The sequence below is a fragment of the Ranitomeya variabilis genome, chromosome 8 (genome assembly GCF_051348905.1).
Source record: "Ranitomeya variabilis isolate aRanVar5 chromosome 8, aRanVar5.hap1, whole genome shotgun sequence".
Taxonomy (NCBI): domain Eukaryota; kingdom Metazoa; phylum Chordata; class Amphibia; order Anura; family Dendrobatidae; genus Ranitomeya; species Ranitomeya variabilis.
Window position 1 is genome coordinate 37283817 of NC_135239.1, and position 17724 is coordinate 37301540.

General features: G+C 42.1%; 1 protein-coding gene across 3 annotated transcripts in view; it reads right to left on the reverse strand.

The window, feature by feature from the left end:
• TNR (tenascin R) overlaps nucleotides 1–17724 on the reverse strand; it is a 492944-nt gene that overhangs the window by 39677 nt on the left and 435543 nt on the right. For all 3 annotated transcript variants that reach the window (XM_077278440.1, XM_077278441.1, XM_077278442.1), the window contains 3 exons: nucleotides 8370–8500; nucleotides 6472–6604; nucleotides 2551–2702 (listed from right to left, as the gene is read on the reverse strand). In XM_077278440.1, the coding sequence (XP_077134555.1) occupies nucleotides 2551–2702; nucleotides 6472–6604; nucleotides 8370–8500 (416 nt within the window). The remainder of the gene's footprint in view (nucleotides 1–2550; nucleotides 2703–6471; nucleotides 6605–8369; nucleotides 8501–17724) is intronic.

Consider the following 17724-nt stretch of genomic DNA (forward strand, 5'->3'; position numbering starts at 1 on the left):
TTAACTGCCTTAGTCCTTTCAATTAACAGGTCCTTCTCATGTGCGCGCTCCTTGCTTCTCTTTTTTTGCATGTTCAGAAACATGACACATTTTTAGATATGCCATCGCATACACTAAAAATGGACAGATTAGCAGTATTTCCAGGCTGTGTCACAATATGGTCTATATGGCTGAATTCACTGTGTGCGAACAACATTGTCAATGGTATTGTCAAGTATACGTTACTACTGCAAAAATCTCTGCTCTTGTTTCTGCATTGCTGGGATTACACCACATACAGGGGCCGTGTTATGGGCGCGCGACCTGCATTTACTCAGGGCTTACCACCTTTCACAACTGACGCGAGTCCCACTGGTGCTGACCATTTGGGCAATTGAAGGCTACAGCGTAAATCTAAAATTTTCTACATAGACCTATAGAAAGACAGTCACATTGGATGCAACTACTTACCCTAGTATATTGCTTGTGTAATGCTTTTTTAAAGGGAATCTGACAGCAAGGTATTTGCTATGTAATCTGAAAGCAGCATAAAGTATGGGCTGCAAGCCTGATCTAGCAATGTAACAATAGAAAACTGAGTGTCTATCAAAACCCTTTAGGGATCAGAAATTATACTAACATTACCCAGAGGGTAAATGGACTCAACTTAAAGGATAATATGATTAAAACATGACTTTTATTGTAATTAAATAATATGGTCTAACATACGACTGCACTCCACTAGCTAGGATAGCAATTCTCAGGACAATTATAGATGTCAGCTGCAAGACCACTAGAGCTGATTAAAATTCACCCATAGCCTCCCCGACATGTTTCGCCATGACTGGCTTCATCAGGGGACTGAGTCTATCTTCAGCCCCTGATGAAGCCAGTCATGGCAAAACATATCGGGGAAGTTATGACTGCAGCCATTAATCTATGTAGGGGATACATTAGCTGTAGGAGAGTGATATCCCATAGAGAAGTACCAAAGAAATGCTACAGAGCAACACCATCTGAGTTATTTTAATCTCTATCTGTTAGACCATATTATTTAATTACAATAAAAGTCAAGTTTTAATCACATTATATCTTAAGTTGGGTGCATTTACCCTATGGATAGTCTGTTAGTATGATCCTGCAATGTGTCACTTACTGGATTGTGTGCTGCTGTTTCAATACAATCAGTGTTTTATCAAAAGGAGATTATTACTACAGGACTAGGTGTCTCGTGCCTCCTGGTCCAACCACACCCCCACCACTGATTAGCAGCTTTATGTTTTCAGTGGTGTTGACAGGGGTAGACAAGGCTCAGTATTCTGAGCTCTGCTAGATCTGCAGTAGAGAAAAACTTTTTATCACAACTGCTGTATTCAATAAACTAAGTGAATCATTGACGGAATCAGGGTCTCTTTCCCTATATCATGCTGCTCTCAGATGAGGTAGCAAAGACCTGGTGACAAATACCCCTTAAGCAATATTATTTGCCCATTTTTCAGCGGTTGAAATCAGGCACCCAATGGTTTATTTATTTGTACACTGATTGTTTTATTTGGACACCATAAATAAAACATACTATACAAGGCAGCACCACTCTTAAAAAGTTATACCCAATATTGAAAGTTTTCACCTATCCATAGAGTACGAGAAACTTTCTGATCAGTCGGGTCCAACCACTGGGACAATCCATCGATCCCGAGAATGGGGCTGTAAAATGCCCTGTTGCAATGGTACGGTGATCCCTCATTAATTCAGCATGGGTCTGCCGTAGATCGCAGAGTACAGCACTGGGCTTTTTCCTTTAGCCCCATAGCATATGAATGGAGTGATGGCATACATGTGTCACGGCAGGGCATTTCTGAAACCCAGTGCTAGCACAGGTGTAGATTCTAGTGGTTGGACTCGCACACTAATCTATTAGCTATTACCGATCTGTTTAATAGTTTGGAATTGCCCTTATCTTTAAAATTCCATAAAAAATAAAAATGTTATAGTCCCTTAAATAGTCATCACAAAATGACTTAATTGTTTAAATCAGGTTTTGTGTTACAGATGCTTCAATATAAAAGATGGGCTCAGTCTATTGCTCCTAATGTACATGTGAATTTCCTGAAGAAACAGGAAGTTAGAGTCTAAAATAGCCCCCATGGCCGGTATGAAAATTACAAGATTACTCATTTTTATTTTTTTTATATAGCTAGCGATATGTAAAAAAAAATTGTCAAATTTAAAAAAAATGTGTTTAACACAAAAAATCTTATTTAAATAATAGGTAATTTTAAGAAGACACATTCCCTTTAAAAGCACTGCAATTAGTGGGGGTTTGGGTTCTGAGACCCCAGTGATTACTGAAAAGACTCGGCTCAGAGCATAGAAGCACCGAGCTCCTGAATGAACAGCACTGTATGGTCTCATGGAGGAATTAATGGTTACCAATATCTGAGATGTGACTTTCTCCGAAAGAGATGGAACCATTGAGAATTAGGTTATTAAAATTTTACGATAATAAAAAAAATGGAAAGATGAAAAGAAAAGGCGATTTAATGTTTTTTTCGTTATTTTCAGACTTACAATCCATCCTCCGTCATCAGTGGTCATGTCACAGAATACAGGCACACTCTGACTTTGGTCACCATTAATGTAGATGGTATACACGCCACTCTGGGTATCTCCATTTAGCAGATGCTGTGCACAGTCTTGCGGGTAGGCGAACACTCTTCCTCCTGAGTAGGTTTAAAGGAAAGGTTTACATCTGCAATGATAGCTTCCAGGAGGAAGTGTTGTATAATTAGACATTTATTGAATGTATATTGCTTAATATAAAATGGTGTCTGGTCACACAATCACCTTGTTATCTTTAGAAAATAATCTGGCTGATAAAGAGTCTCACTTTATGACTGCTGTAAAACTATTTAAAGAAATTATTCTTTCATTGAAATCAGAGTTGTTATACAGTAAAATACTGCAAAGGGAAGAAAAATCTACCAAAAGTCTCTTATGAAAAATAGATGAAAAAAAACCCTTTTTTTTATTGTGTTAGATCCCTTTAAAGGGGACCTGTCACTTACTATTAATTTGTAATTTTTTACCTGGTATAAATGCCGCTGTTTTCCGGAGTCTGACACTGTTTTTCTTTTGTACCTGCGCTTCTCCATTCCTAAGATATAGCCCTATTTTTCCTGCATATAAATCTAGACTTTTTTATCCAGCAAGGCGTAGCTCTCAAGGAAATGGCCACTGAAGTGGTGATGACCACACCCACTTGGCTAAAAATACTCAATTTAGTTAAAGGGAAGAAGGAGCCATATCTTAGGCATAGAAAGGCGCAGAAACAAAATAAAAAGATAGCCGGATTCAGGGGAACAGCGGCATTTACACCAGGTTAAAAAAATTACATTTTCGTGGTCCTTTTTAACATTTATATATCATATCTTGCTAAAGCTGCATGATGACATTTTCCATCAGTGTAAATACAGTCCTAGAAGAAACTTCACAAATAGTTTATGGCCAGCATGGTACAATTACATTCATTGTTACAAATCGCTTCATATTGATCAGCAACGGATTGTAAATTGTATTCTGATTATGGGTGTTGGTTGTGGCCAAATACATGGCGATTTTGAAAATGTTTTGATAATAGTACATATTGATTTGTACCAGAAAGAACACGAGTATATAACAGGTATTACTTTTTCATGTAAATTGCAAACATCTTTAAAAGTTTTTTTTGAAGGGGTATTACATTGTGTACAGTGTTATGTACCACAGTTGAGCCCGAGCCTCCCATGCTGGCCTGCAGCACTAGACACAAGGACACACATGGACATTGCCTCAATAACCTATCATTCTGTTGATCGGTAGCAGGGTTGTAAATTCCCAAACAGTCCATCTACACCTTCGGCCTGGGACAGCTCATAGAATCCCACGGTTTACAATATCATTTCTACGCTCTACCTATCTGGATCCGACCTCACCTCCTTATTGACCAAAATTCCACAAAGTCTGTCCACTATTTCAGCTTTCTTTTCTGCTCACTTTCTAAAACTGAACATTGACAAAACAGAATTCATCATCTTTCCCCCATCTCACTCTACCCCTCCACCAGACCTATCTATCAATGGCTGCCAACTTTCCCCAGTCCCACACGCTCAGTGCCTTGGGGTGATCCTCGACTCTGCCATCTCTTTCAATCCACACATCCAAGCCCTTGCCTCCTCCTGCCGGCTCAAACTCAAAAATATTTCCCAGATCCATGCATTCCTTGACCATGAAACCACAAAAACGCTAGTGGATGCCCTGATCTTCTGCCTCGACTACTGCAACCTCCTACTCTCTAGCCTCTCCTCTAGCACTCTGACACCTCCCCAATCCATCCTACACTCTGCTGCCTGACTAATCTACCTGTCTCCCCGTTTCTCCCCAGCCTCTCCTCTCTGCCAAGCCCTTCACTGGCTTCCTATTGTCCAGAGGCTCCAGTTCAAAACCCTAACTATGACATACAAAGCCATCCACAACCTGTCTCCTCCATACATCTGTGACCTCATCTCCCGGTACTTACCTACACACAACCTTCGATCCTCTCAATATCTCCTTCTCTACTCCCCTCTCATCTCTTCCTCCCACAACCACATACAAGACTTCTCCCGTGCTTCCCCAATACTCTGGAACTCTCTACCCCAACACATCAGACTCTTGCCTACCACGGAAACCTTCAAAAAGAACCTGAAGACCCACCTCTTCCGACAAGCCTACAACCTGCAGTGATCCTTAATCTGCTGAACCGCCCGCACAACCAGCTCTATCCTCTCCTAGTGTATCCTCACCCATCCCCTGTAGACTGTGAGCCCTCGCAGGCAGGGTCCTCTCTCCTCCTGTACTTGCGTGTGCCTTGTTTTGCTCATGTCTACTGTACTTCTCTATATTTGCCCCATTCATGTGTAAAGCGCTATGGAATAAATGGCGCTATAAAAATGTATAATAATAAATAATAATAATAACAAAAAATAAACCTATTTTTTATAGTTTCTTTAAAAAAAAAACCCCGAATAAAGTGTCCCTAATTTCTTCAAAACTGGAGGAGCTTATGTAGATGCTTGTGATTGTAATTAGATGGCAGCATCAGGGGCTGCACAGTTGGAGCACGTGGCACAACGATGCTGCCGCTGGTCGGAACTGTCAATCATTCAGGAGCGCACCGCCTCCCTGCTTACTGCTTGGTGCACTTATGAAAAAGAGATAAGATAGCCCACGTTCTTTATATAAGTCTATCTTGTTCTAATTGTCCAATGTTAGCTTTTTGCTTTGCTCTCCAAATCTTAAAATACATCAAATAACCATCATCTTACAGGAATTCTCTACTTCTAATGATGCGCAATGCCCAGCGTCGTACTGGCTTAGTAAAGGCCCACCAGTAACATTGACTCTTGGGGCCCATTGATCACCGACATTCAAAAATAAATAACCTGACCCTAGTCCTGAAATTTATTTTTGCTTGTATATAATATTCATTAGATAGCTTGTTTAATGAATGATTAGTTACCTTTTTCCTGCAAATTGTGAATCAAGTGTATTAGCACTACTTATTAGCAGTCCTGCACAGGGGCGGCCTGCCAGTGGATTCTCCTGTTCTGCTGTGGGCCAGTCAGAGCCTGCCGATGCTCTAGGCTTTACTTCTCTCTTTGATGTTGCCAGCTTGATTGATAAGGTCAATCTGCTGGAGGCAAAGTTCTTCTTTTGTGCATGCCCCAGAAATATGAACCTCACATCTGGCGCATGTGCAGAAGAAGCAGTTTTTCCCTGCAGCATCAAGTCTATCAATCAAGCTGATGTCACTACTGATGTCCCAATCACCAAGAAAATAGGAGCAAGAAAAATAGAACAGTTGTTGGGACGTTGTTTTACAAGTGTTTTTGCATTTCTTCTGCCTCCAAAAAGTCAGTGCTATTGGTGGGAGAAGTCGGTAAGAGATGGACCTTCCAGAAAGTAAACTAAGGGGTGCGGAGGTAAGGTAGAAGGACATATGAAAACGAAGACAAAAATACTCGAGACATTTTTAGAGATTAATGGCAGTATGGATAGTCATTCAAAATTAGTCAGAAAAACCCTTAACAAGGTTCTAGGGAATTATTAATAAATGATGATGAGTCAACCTAAGCACAATAAACCTGCTCTTCCAAGGAGGAACCAGATAAAACCACCATTTGTTAGACCATCACTTCTGAATTAGGAAAGTCCACGAGTCAATAACAATGATCATTATAAGAGTCATAAAAATAATATTAAGCTGAAGATTTAACTAATTTACCAGACAACAGTCACACTCCAGGAGATTTACCAATATGTTTGAAAATGACTGACGATCTCATACACGTCTTGTGCTTAAGAAGAAGAGCTCTCCGTAGGGAGCGTCCGTAAGAGCAAACTTGACAGCAACATTATACAAGTGTACGCTAGACAGATGATTTATCTTTTGTGCCACTGAGAAAAACTGACCTGTTGTGAACATTGTGTGAACGATAGCACTTCGTTCTCCATCCTGAACTGACAGGATAGTGACATTGTATTCTGTGCTCTCCAAAAGACCCTCCAGGCGGATCCATGTGTCTTCTGCATCCACAATCAGTTCCTAACACAATGACAGATAAGAACTATTATACATTGTCTAGATTCCATTTTTTACCAAAAATCTGTACTAATTTACTTCTTAAAGGGTGATTACCAGCTTTAGAAATTATCACCTATGACGTACTGACCTCCACCGATCAAAAGAAATAGGGCTCTGAGCCATATGAATGGAACTGTTGTTGGACATACACACCAACACCCCACTCATTTTCTACGGACATGTCGGAATTAGTTGAGTACAACCCTTGGCTTGGCTTTCTCCAGCAATTCCATAAAGAACGAATGGAGCAGTGGAGACCCATTCTTGGTATCAATGGGGACCACACAGAGGTAGGACCCCCACCAATCAGCAAGCTACACTGCAGGGCCACATTCTCAGGATCAGTGGGGACCACAGAGGTAGGACCCCCACTAATCAGCAAGCTACTCTGCAGAGCCACTTTTTCAGGATCAGTGGGGACCACAGAGGTAGGACCCCTCCAATCAGCAAGCTACTCTGCAGAGCCACATTCTCAGGATCAGTGGGGACCACAGAGGTAGAAGCCCCTCCAATCAGCAAGCTAGTCTGCAGAGCCACATTCTCAGAATCAGTGGGGCTACTAGCCATAAGACCCCTACCAATCAGCTAGCTATCCCCAGTCCCATGGATAGGTGATAACTTCTAAAAATGGGAGCAACCCTTTAATGTATTTTCTAATTAATCATTACTTAGGTTTTCTCATATATTGTTCCAAATGTCCTGCCTTAGATACAAATTAAAATTCTATAATTCTGGCCAGGAAGTTTTAAAGACCTTTTTTTCCATGCTGTTATACGTTAAAGTCAATAATAAAACATTATGCACAGTAAAATTGATAAATGAATGATCACTCATAGTGTATCCCATGGGATTCCACAAATTCCAATGATGGAAGTGCACGTCTCCATGTATAAGTAGGCATAGTGCACATGCACAATTATCACTCCATTAATTCTCTATGGGAGTAGTCATCCACTACCACTCACAAATGAGCACTATTGGTCTATTCACATACGATCACAAAACCCCCTGTAATCATATATTTATCATGTAGGCTTGTGAACTACACATGTCACAAAGCCAAACATTGATCAAAGTAGTGCAAGTGACCAGGGTTGTATTCCAACTCGGAAAGTACTACAACCCCGACGTGCAAGATGCAAAAAAAAATCCAACTGGTTCTGGCTTTTTTTGACTTGCTTGTTGTGGTGGTGTTACCTTGTAGATCACAAGGCGACTGCATTCATCTGCATTACATGGTAATGTAGAGCAATCTTATCTGACCCATGTCTTGGCCACATGTCTCTACCCCCAGCCGATAGGTGATAAATGTGGCTTGTGGAATAATCTTTTTTAAAAGAAAGTAGATGATCAGCAATATTCTATGCGTTCCATAAAAGCTAAAGTCCCCATGTATATGATAAGTATCCAGGTATGGTGTCAGCACCAGGCAAATTTATGTAGTTGTCAAATCCACTGGGCATGGAAGACCAATTGCTTTTTTGGTAAACACCCTTTCTGCTAGCCTAAGCAAAAGTGCGGGACAAGGGGCCCACATTTACCTAACGTAGATCTTGCCTGTGAGCGAGTACAATAAATGCCACAAATAACATATGATGATGTGTTAAAAAAAAAAAAAATTAAAAACCAGCAACTTGTCCATTACAGTATTGTAATATCATCACACAAAATGCCGTTTAATGATGAGATGAAAGCAGAAAGATCCAGTGACCGTTTGGACACTTACCTTCCTGGACCCATTTGTAGATTTGTAAGTCAGAATGTAATTTTCAATAGGAGAAACTGGAGGCTGCCATGACACGAGAGCGCTTGTTCTGGAAATCTCGGTGGCTGTAAAGTTTGCAGGAGGATCCAAAACTGAAGTCAGAGAAAAGATAACTCTTTATTATGTCAATCACTTTGTGGAGTGTAATCTAACGAGTTCCTTACATATCAGTGTAAAAGAAGATGGAGAAAATAGGAATATGTATTAGAAAAATAGAGTCTATAACAAACTTTATTAAATGCAGAAAAGGTTATTTTATGTGCAATACACAGAGTACCAAAAGTTATCCCTGGGCTCAGACCGCACAGCAGCTTCTTATAGGAGTGTGTCCGAACTAAAAAAAAAAAAAACTTTTGTTTTTCATAATACATACAAATAAAAGTTTTCTTTCCAGGTGTTGTACCTTTTCCATCTACTGTACCTTACGAATTAGGAGAAAGAAAAAAAAAATTCTGGTGGTCAAAAGGGTTACCCATACGTTAGGAGTGCAAACAGTGTAACCAGCCAGGAAAAAGTGCAGCACAGTTTAGCAATCCATAATGTGAGATAATGAATATCTGTTAGAAATAAAATACAAATATTGAAGTACAGTTGTGGCCAAAATTATTGACATCCCTGCAATTCTGTCAGATAATACTCAGTTTCTTCCTGAAAATGATTGCAAACACAAATTCTTTGGTATTATTATCTTCATTTAATTTGTCTTAAATGAAAAAACACAAAAGAGAATGAAGCAAAAAGCAAAATATTGATCATTTCACACAAAACTCCAAAAATGGGCCAGACAAAAGTATTGGCACCCTCAGCCTAATACTTGGTTGCACAACCTTTAGCCAAATTAACTGCGACCAACCGCTTCCGGTAACCATCAATGAGTTTCTTACAATGCTCTGCTGGAATTTTAGACCATTCTTCTTTGGCAAACTGCTCCAGGTCCCTGATATTTGAAGGGTGCCTTCTCCAAACTGCCATTTTTAGATCTCTCCACATGTGTTCTATGGGATTCAGGTCTGGACTCATTGCTGGCCACCTTAGAAGTCTCCAGTGCTTTCTCTCAAACCATTTTCTAGTGCTTTTTGAAGTGTGTTTTGGGTCATTGTCCTGCTGGAAGACCCATGACCTCTGAGGGAGACCCAGCTTTCTCACACTGGGCCCTGCTGCAAAATTTGTTGGTAGTCTTCAGACTTCATAATGCCATGCACACGGTCAAGCAGTCCAGTGCCAGAGGCAGCAAAGCAACCCCCAAACATCAGGGAACCTCCGTCATGTTTGAATGTAGGGACCGTGTTCTTTTCTTTGAATGCCTCTTTTTTTCTCCTGTAAACTCTATGTTGATGCCTTTGCCCAAAAAGCTCTACTTTTGTCTCATTTGACCAGAGAACATTCTTTCCAAAACGTTTTAGGCTTTTTCAGGTAAGTTTTGGCAAACTCCAGCCTGGCTTTTTTATGTCTCGGGGTAAGAAGTGGGGTCTTCCTGGGTCTCCTACTATACAGTCCCTTTTCATTCAGATGCCGATGGATAGTACGGGTTGACACTGTTGTACCCTCGGACTGCAGGGCAGCTTGAACTTGTTTGGATGTTAGTCGAGGTTCTTTATCCAACATCCGCACAATCTTGTGTTGAAATCTCATCAATATTTATTTTCCGTCCACATCTAGGGAGGTTAGCCACAGTGCCATGGGCTTTAAACTTCTTGATGACGCTGCGCACGGTAGACACAGGGACATTCAGGTCTTTGGAGATGGACTTGTAGCCTTGAGATTGCTCATGCTTCCTCACAATTTGGTTTCTCAAGTCCTCAGACAGTTCTTTGGTCTTCTTTCTTTTCTCCATGCTCAATGTGGTACACACAAGGACACAGGACAGAGGTTGAGTCAACTTTAATCCATGTCAACTGGCTGCAAGCAAGTTATTGCCAACACCTGTTAGGTGCCACAGGTAAGTTACAGGTGCTGTTAATTACACGAATTAGAGAAGCATCACATGATTTTTTGAACAGTGCCAATACTTTTGTCCACTCCCTTTTTTATGTTTGGTGTGGAATTATATCCAATTTGGCTTTAGGACAATTCTTTTTGTGTTTTTTTCATTTAAGACAAATTAAATGAAGATAATAATAACAAAGAATTTGTGTTTGCAATCATTTTCAGGAAGAAACTGAGTATTATCTGACAGAATTGCAGGTGTGTCAATACTTTTGGCCACAACTGTACAAGTAGCACAAAAAAGAGGCTCTTGTTAATAAGCAAAAACTTAAATAAAATAGTGAAAAATATTACTTTTGCAGTAGGCTATATGAAAGGAGTCACCAAGCGTTTCACCCACTTGGGCTTCATCAGGGGTAATGTGACTCCTAATCACGTCCATGTTGTATACCTATGATACACTTGATGCATATTTACATTGGTTGGAGGTAAAATCTGGTAAGTAAAAAATAGACAAAACAATAAAAGAAGATTGTTTATTGATTACTATGAATAGGAACTTCCAGTGAAACTTAGTGAGAGCTTTTTTTTTGTTAAATAAAAGTAACAGAGGAATGGCGTGAAAAGAGATGGTCAAGCAGGACTGAAAACAGGTCCTCTTCAAGTATATTGCGGTGCTATATCTTTATATGTCATTGGTTTTTTGTATCATTTACTATAAGGGTAAATGCTCTGCGCCTTCCTCTGAACGGCAAAAAACGTAAACTAAAATAGAAAAATCCCATACAAAAATCCCTATTAGGTGGGATCTACTGTTTGGGAAGCACCATCATCAGCCAAAGGGAAGAGCAAAGAGCAATTGCCAGCAATGTCCCCTCCAACATGCATGCAGTGGTGTACCACCAAAGGTGGCTGGTTATGCAATTAAATGAATGCCATGAATGGCTCTGCCATTGCTCGGTATCTGTCCACCGCTCCTGACATCCACTGTCTATGCATTCCATAAGTCGGGAGGATTTGTATCATGCTGAGCCTGCTCCATGGCTGTTCTAAGCAGCGGCACCCTTCCGTAGCTGCTGTGATTTGACCTAGACCTATTTGCAGAATTTAAACCCCTTATATGAAATCTTGAATAGTAAACATTGCACCTAAGTGGATAAATGACAGACGGGAAAGGGGCATCCATGGTGTGTTCATTGGGCACATTTAGGACCTTTGTTATGGGCCCACTCTAATGGATGATACCTGCCCTCCTCTCTATAAGGACACCCTTAGTAGTTTTTTTTAGCACATGCTTCATAGTGCATAAAATTATTGCCAGGACCTGCAGATAAATACAAAATATTTGTGACCATAGACTGGCAGACTAATTTGTTAGGCACGTAATATAAAAATAATTTTTGTTCTTTTTCAGAATATTTAATCCAGCAATACCATGCAAATGCCAAAGAGTAGATTTGCTTTCTGTCTAAAACAGACAGAAAAACGTTGTCTGGGCCATTCAGACCATCCAATCTTATCCGCAGTCATTTGACGCCATTAGTCTCAATGCCACTCTACCCTGGAATAACACAATCGCAGCGCGGCCCTGATGTATTTATGCAGAACATATGTCATTTTGCTGTCAATCATGGCAAAACAAGGTAGTTTAAGTGTCGCTTATCATCAGTCCATCTATATATATTGTCAATTTCTCATCTGTTAGGTGTCAGAAACCTGGCAGGAGTCAGCAGAGAGCATTAAATATATTCTTCTGCATTTACAATATTTTTTCCTCTGGCCGGAGCTCAGCAAACTTTTTCTATTTCTAGGGGATTCATCCTGATTAATGTCCATCCTTATTTTCCACCTGACATTACTTGAAAAATTGCCCTCATCCCGTTGAATAAAGTCCTCGATAATTGCCCAATTTATCGTTTTCTTTTTGCCCCATTGAAAAGGGATGATGAGATAGGAGCCTATTTCTTAACTGCTTTATTGCCGGCGCAATGAAAAGCAATGTGCTACGGTACATTGGATGGATTAGCATAGCATTAATAGTGTGTATCTCAGCAGAGGCTCGCAGATTTCTCAGAGGTGTCTTTCCCACATATAGGAGATAGATTCGGTGCAGTAGAACTTCCTTGGTCCATTACTGGGCATTATGAATTCTGACAGGTCTACAATTCCCCTGGTTACTGAAATCTGAAATCCCTGCATTATTCAGGAGTGAAGCTGAACTCTTCCTTCTGCTCCCCGGATCTGACTATTGAGGATTTCTGTTCTTTCACCACTTTGACTTTTTCCACCCTCGAATATTGAACCCCTGTTGTAAAATTGTGAGCAGATCAGACTGATACAAAGAAACTGCAGTACTTAAAAGTAGCTGATGTTATCTACGATCCACAAAGACACAGCATGTTTTCCAATAACTGCTTAAAGAGCAATTAGCGGAAGACTGGGTCCAGACGGCCGTGTTGAAAATTGGTTGGTTAGTATTATAACTGCAAATTCTGAATTTAACTGGTTCTGTGTGCAACTCCATATGATTGTCTGTATTACAGATGGGTGCTGGAACTGCCTTTCATTGGATGCATCATTCTGGTGGACCAAAGTAGTGCATACTGCATTATTTTCCGCATTGGTAATCAGCCATATGCACAGACACCCTGGCTATACTGGGACCATTGTGCATGCTGTGTGCCGTCCATGGTGCACACTAGTAAACATGGACCAATTATAAAGTCATTTAATATGGGCTGAAAAATTGTCATTAATGAGTATCAATCAGTGATGTAGGAAGTAGAGATGAGCCACCTCCCTAGTGTTCGGTTCGTCGAACAGGGAGATGTTCGCCGAACTGTTCATCGAACTGTTCGACAAACACCGTCGAACCCCATTGAAACCAATGGCAGGCAAACACAAACACATACAAACACATGGAAAACACATAGAAAACACCTTAAAAGGTGTCCAAAAGCTGACAAACTGCTCAAAAGACACAACAAACACATGGAAAAGTCACAACTACACATAGTCATGCGAAAAGAAAAGAGGTGGAGGAGTAAAAGTAGGAGGAGACACAGATATAGGCATGTCATGCCCTTCTAAAGATAAGAAAGGCTGGAGTAAACATCTAAACTCACTCTACCAACACCCAGACGTCTTGACAAAAAAAAAAAAAAGAAATATCTTTAGGTAGAATGGCGGCGGGTCCATTCAGAACACTTTCCTCAGAAGACGTAGTGGTACCCACGTTGGGAGTTGTACCAAAAAATGAACCCAATACATTCAGACTAATCCACCCTTTGTCATATCCAAGGGGCAGGTCAGTAAACGACAACATTGACGCGGAACCAAGTACAGTACTATGTACTGTACCTCCTTTGACGAGGCAATCAGGTGGGTCAAGAAGTTGGGAAGGGGCACCCTAATGGCCAAAACAGACATTGAGGGGGCGTTCCGGTTACTTCCTGTGCCTCCGAATAGTGTCCTCCCATTGGGCTGCTTCTGTGAATAATAGTTGTAGTTAGGTAAATAGGGGGTGTAGCTTGCTTCATAGGTGGGGTACTCTGCTGAGTAGCACAAAATGCTATTAGGTACAAAACGATTTCCTGGGCTAGATCAGTTAAAAATTAGTAATTAGATCAACAGGCGATGTAGCTTGCTTCATGGGTGGGGTACGCTGCTGAGTAGCACTAAATTCTACTAGGCCCAAAAGGATTTCCTGGGCTAGATGCCGTTACAAAATAGTAGTTAAATAAACAGGTGGTGTAGCTTGCTTCATGGGTGAAGTACGCTGCTGAGTAGCACCAAATTCTACTAGGCCCCAAAGGATTTCCTGGGCCAGATGCTGTTAAAAATAGTACTTAGGTAAACAGGCGGTGGGTGGCTGGGCTACTCTGCTGACTAGTAGACAGTGAAGCTTTGGAGCAGACCTCTGAATCCCAGGCCATAGTATGAGTATGAGTAAACAACTCTGCAGACGACCCCACCCACCTGGAATTGACGATGGCAACGTCATGTAAAACTCAGCAAGGAGACCAAATCAAAGAGTCTCCATTTTTTCCAAAAATTCGGCCACAGACACCACTTAAGTGGCATCAATTTCGCCAGAGTTTTTTTAAAACGGTTGGTGAGGTGATTTTCAAAAATCATCAAGCTTTTAGTCTCCCCAAGATGACACAGGGGTAGAAAAGTCCTTGCGGATCCAGGATTTGTTCATCTTGATGAACGTTAGTCTGTCTACAATGTCACTGGACAGCCGCGTGCGCTTATCTGTCAGCACACCACCAGCAGCGCTGAACACACGTTCAGAGAGAACGCTGGCTGCGGGGCACGACAAGATCTCCAAGGCGTGAGTGGCGAGCTCATGCCATTTTTCAAGACTGGAAGCCCAAAATGAGCAAGGATCCAGTTCCACAGTCATGGCATCGATGTTAACTTGGAGATACTCTTATACCATCCTCTCTAGGCGTTGGCTGTGCGTCAGACTTCTTGTCTCCTGAGGCCTTGCAAAGGATGGTCTAAAAAAATCTTTAAATGATTGGAAAAAATTGCTGTTACCACCAGATACGATGTTACTGTTACGGTTTGAGTGATGACTCGATAGTCCCACGGTTGGCAAGTTAGAACTCAGAGATTCACTACGTGCACCACTGGTGTTTTGCGGAAAAGCAGATGTTAGATTCTGTAACAGTCTCTGCTGATTCTCCTGCATGCGTGAATGCCTTTCTATGGCAGAAATTTGCTTTTGTACCAGGGATCTAAGAGTGTGGCAACCCAGTAGTCGGCATTACTTTGGATTCTGACAATCCGAGGGTCATGTTGCAGGTAGTGCAGCAAGAAGGCACTCATGTGTCTTGCGCATCCAGGAGGACCAAGTCCTTGTTGTCTTGGTGGTGGCGAGGTGAGAATCATGCTTCCATCGTCTGCCCTCTCCCCCCAACCTCGCACAACAGAAATTTGATCAAGGTCTCCCTCATCTGATGAGTCTTCCATGCCCAGCGCCAGTTCGTCCTCCACTTCTTCCCCGCCTCCTGCACCTTCTTCAACAGTTTGGCTGCTACCATGCGCCCTCGGTAATCCCTCTCCCCCAGCCTCCAATGCCAGCTGCCTTGGTGCTGCTAACCTTCTTGACCTTGGAGATATGATCCCTTCCGCATACGACTCCTCCTGTTCCTCCTCCTCGTCCTCCTCCTCTTGGTCCTCCACCTGACTCCGAACACTGTGTAAGGTGTGCTCCAGCATGTAAATCACCGGGATGGTCATGCTGATAATGGCACCGTCAGCACTAAACATCTTCGTTGCTATTTCAAAACTGTGCAGAAGGGTGCATAGGTCCCTGATCTGAGACCACTCCTGCAGCGTGATTTGCCCCACCTCTTGATCTCATAAGCCCAGGCTATACGTCATAATGTATTGCACCACGGCTCGTCGGACAGTGCAGACACTGCTCCTAGGCCAAAACTATTAACTGGATTAGATGCAGTGAAAATAGAGATACACAGGCGGTGTAGTTAGCTTCACAGGCGGGCTACTCTGCTGACGTGCAGACACTGCTACTAAGCCCAAAACCCCAAAACGATTTACTGGGTTAGATGCCGTAAAACTATGCAGCGTGCACCAGAGCACAGCACGGGAGCGCCGCTCTTATTCAGGATCAACACAGGTCCACACCGTCCAAAGGGAGCCTTTATAGGCTTAGACACATCTATTACATTGCTCAAGAACGCCTACATTGCACCGCTGGGACACTTCCCTCTCTGCGCACCAATCTATAATCTAACAAGCGAACACGTGACAAAGGCTCTGGTTGAGCCGAAACGTTGTTGTTTATCGCATATACTGTAATATTCTGTTACGCTCCCAATAAACAAATATAATCCTTTGAGAAACCAATCCATATGAGAGTGCGGTGAATTTCAATTATTCTGCTATTGAGACCACTGGTCCATTGCACCAGCACCTCACCTGTATTCAGGCTGAGTGCACACCAAAACCTCTTTCTGTGAAAATAGAGATACACAGGCGGTGTAGCTAGCTTCACAGGCGGGCTACTCAGATGACTACCAGACAATGCTACTAGCCCAAAAGGATTGGCTGAGCTAGATTACACCAAATGCTGTGAATAAACACTTGCACAGCACTGGCTCAGACCTGCCTGGCAAACAGTGCTATGAACTGCTGTAACCTACACTGAAAAGGGCTGATATTACAACTAGTCCCAACTCCCGACTCCCTAAACCTATCTCTCAGAAAATTCGCTGGCAAAAAAAGACTCTTTGACTGTATAGCGCCCACAGCAGCAGCGGTGCCGTCTAACACTAAGCTGCAGCAGTGAGGAAATGGTGACGACGGGGCAATGGCTGGTTCTCATTGGGCAAGGAGTGACATGTGACATACACAGCCAATGACACATGCCCTTGCTTGTCTGCATCACATGCACATTGCTGTGTGTGTGCGCACTGCTGATAGGCTGAGAGACTGCACCGCCCCTCTGTAAATGCGGGAAAGAAAAAAAAAAAAGGAGATCGGCGTTATTTCAGCACAGATCTATGCCCCGCCCACTATGCACTGAAACAGTCCATTACCAATGATAAACAGTCTTAATGTGTAAATCAAGCTAGGCTTTTGGTGAACGAACAGTTATCGAACAGAAGCTCGAACAGCCGAATTTTAAGCAAATTGTTCGGGTTCGTCGAACGACTCGAACACCGCCCAAAACAGCTCGAATTTGAAATTGGCCAACAGTTTGACTCGAACACCGCTCATCTCTAGTAGGAAGACAATCGGCCCGCATTGCGCATCCTCCTGCCGGTGACCAGAAAAATGCCCACGGGAAAATTGCCCACAAGAAAAATGCCCACAGGGATAATTGCCCACATGGATAATTGCCCACATGGATAATTGCCCACACGGAAAATTGCCCACACGGAAATTTGCCCACACGGAAATTTGCCCACACGGAAATTTGCCCACATGGAAAATTGCCCACACAGAAATTTGCCCACATGGAAATTTGCCCACACGGAAAATTGCCCACACAGAAAATTGCCAATTGCAGCATCAAAAAATTTCAGATCCTTGATATTTGAGGTGCAAGGTAAAGAATGCCCACAGAAAATTGCCCACAGGCTTAATTATAGGTTAAATGCTCTGTAGGACAGGGGGATAGTATATGCATGTATACATGAGATGCTCTGCAGGGCAGAAGAATAATACAGAATTATAGGTGAGATGCTCTGCAGGACAGAGAATAGCAAAGAGATATGTTAAATGCTCTGCAGGACAGGGGGATATTATGCAGGTATACGTGAGATGCTCTGCAGGGCAGAAGAATAATATAGAATTATAGGTGAGATGCTCTGCAGGGCAGGAAAACAATATAGAATTATAGGCGAGTTCCTCT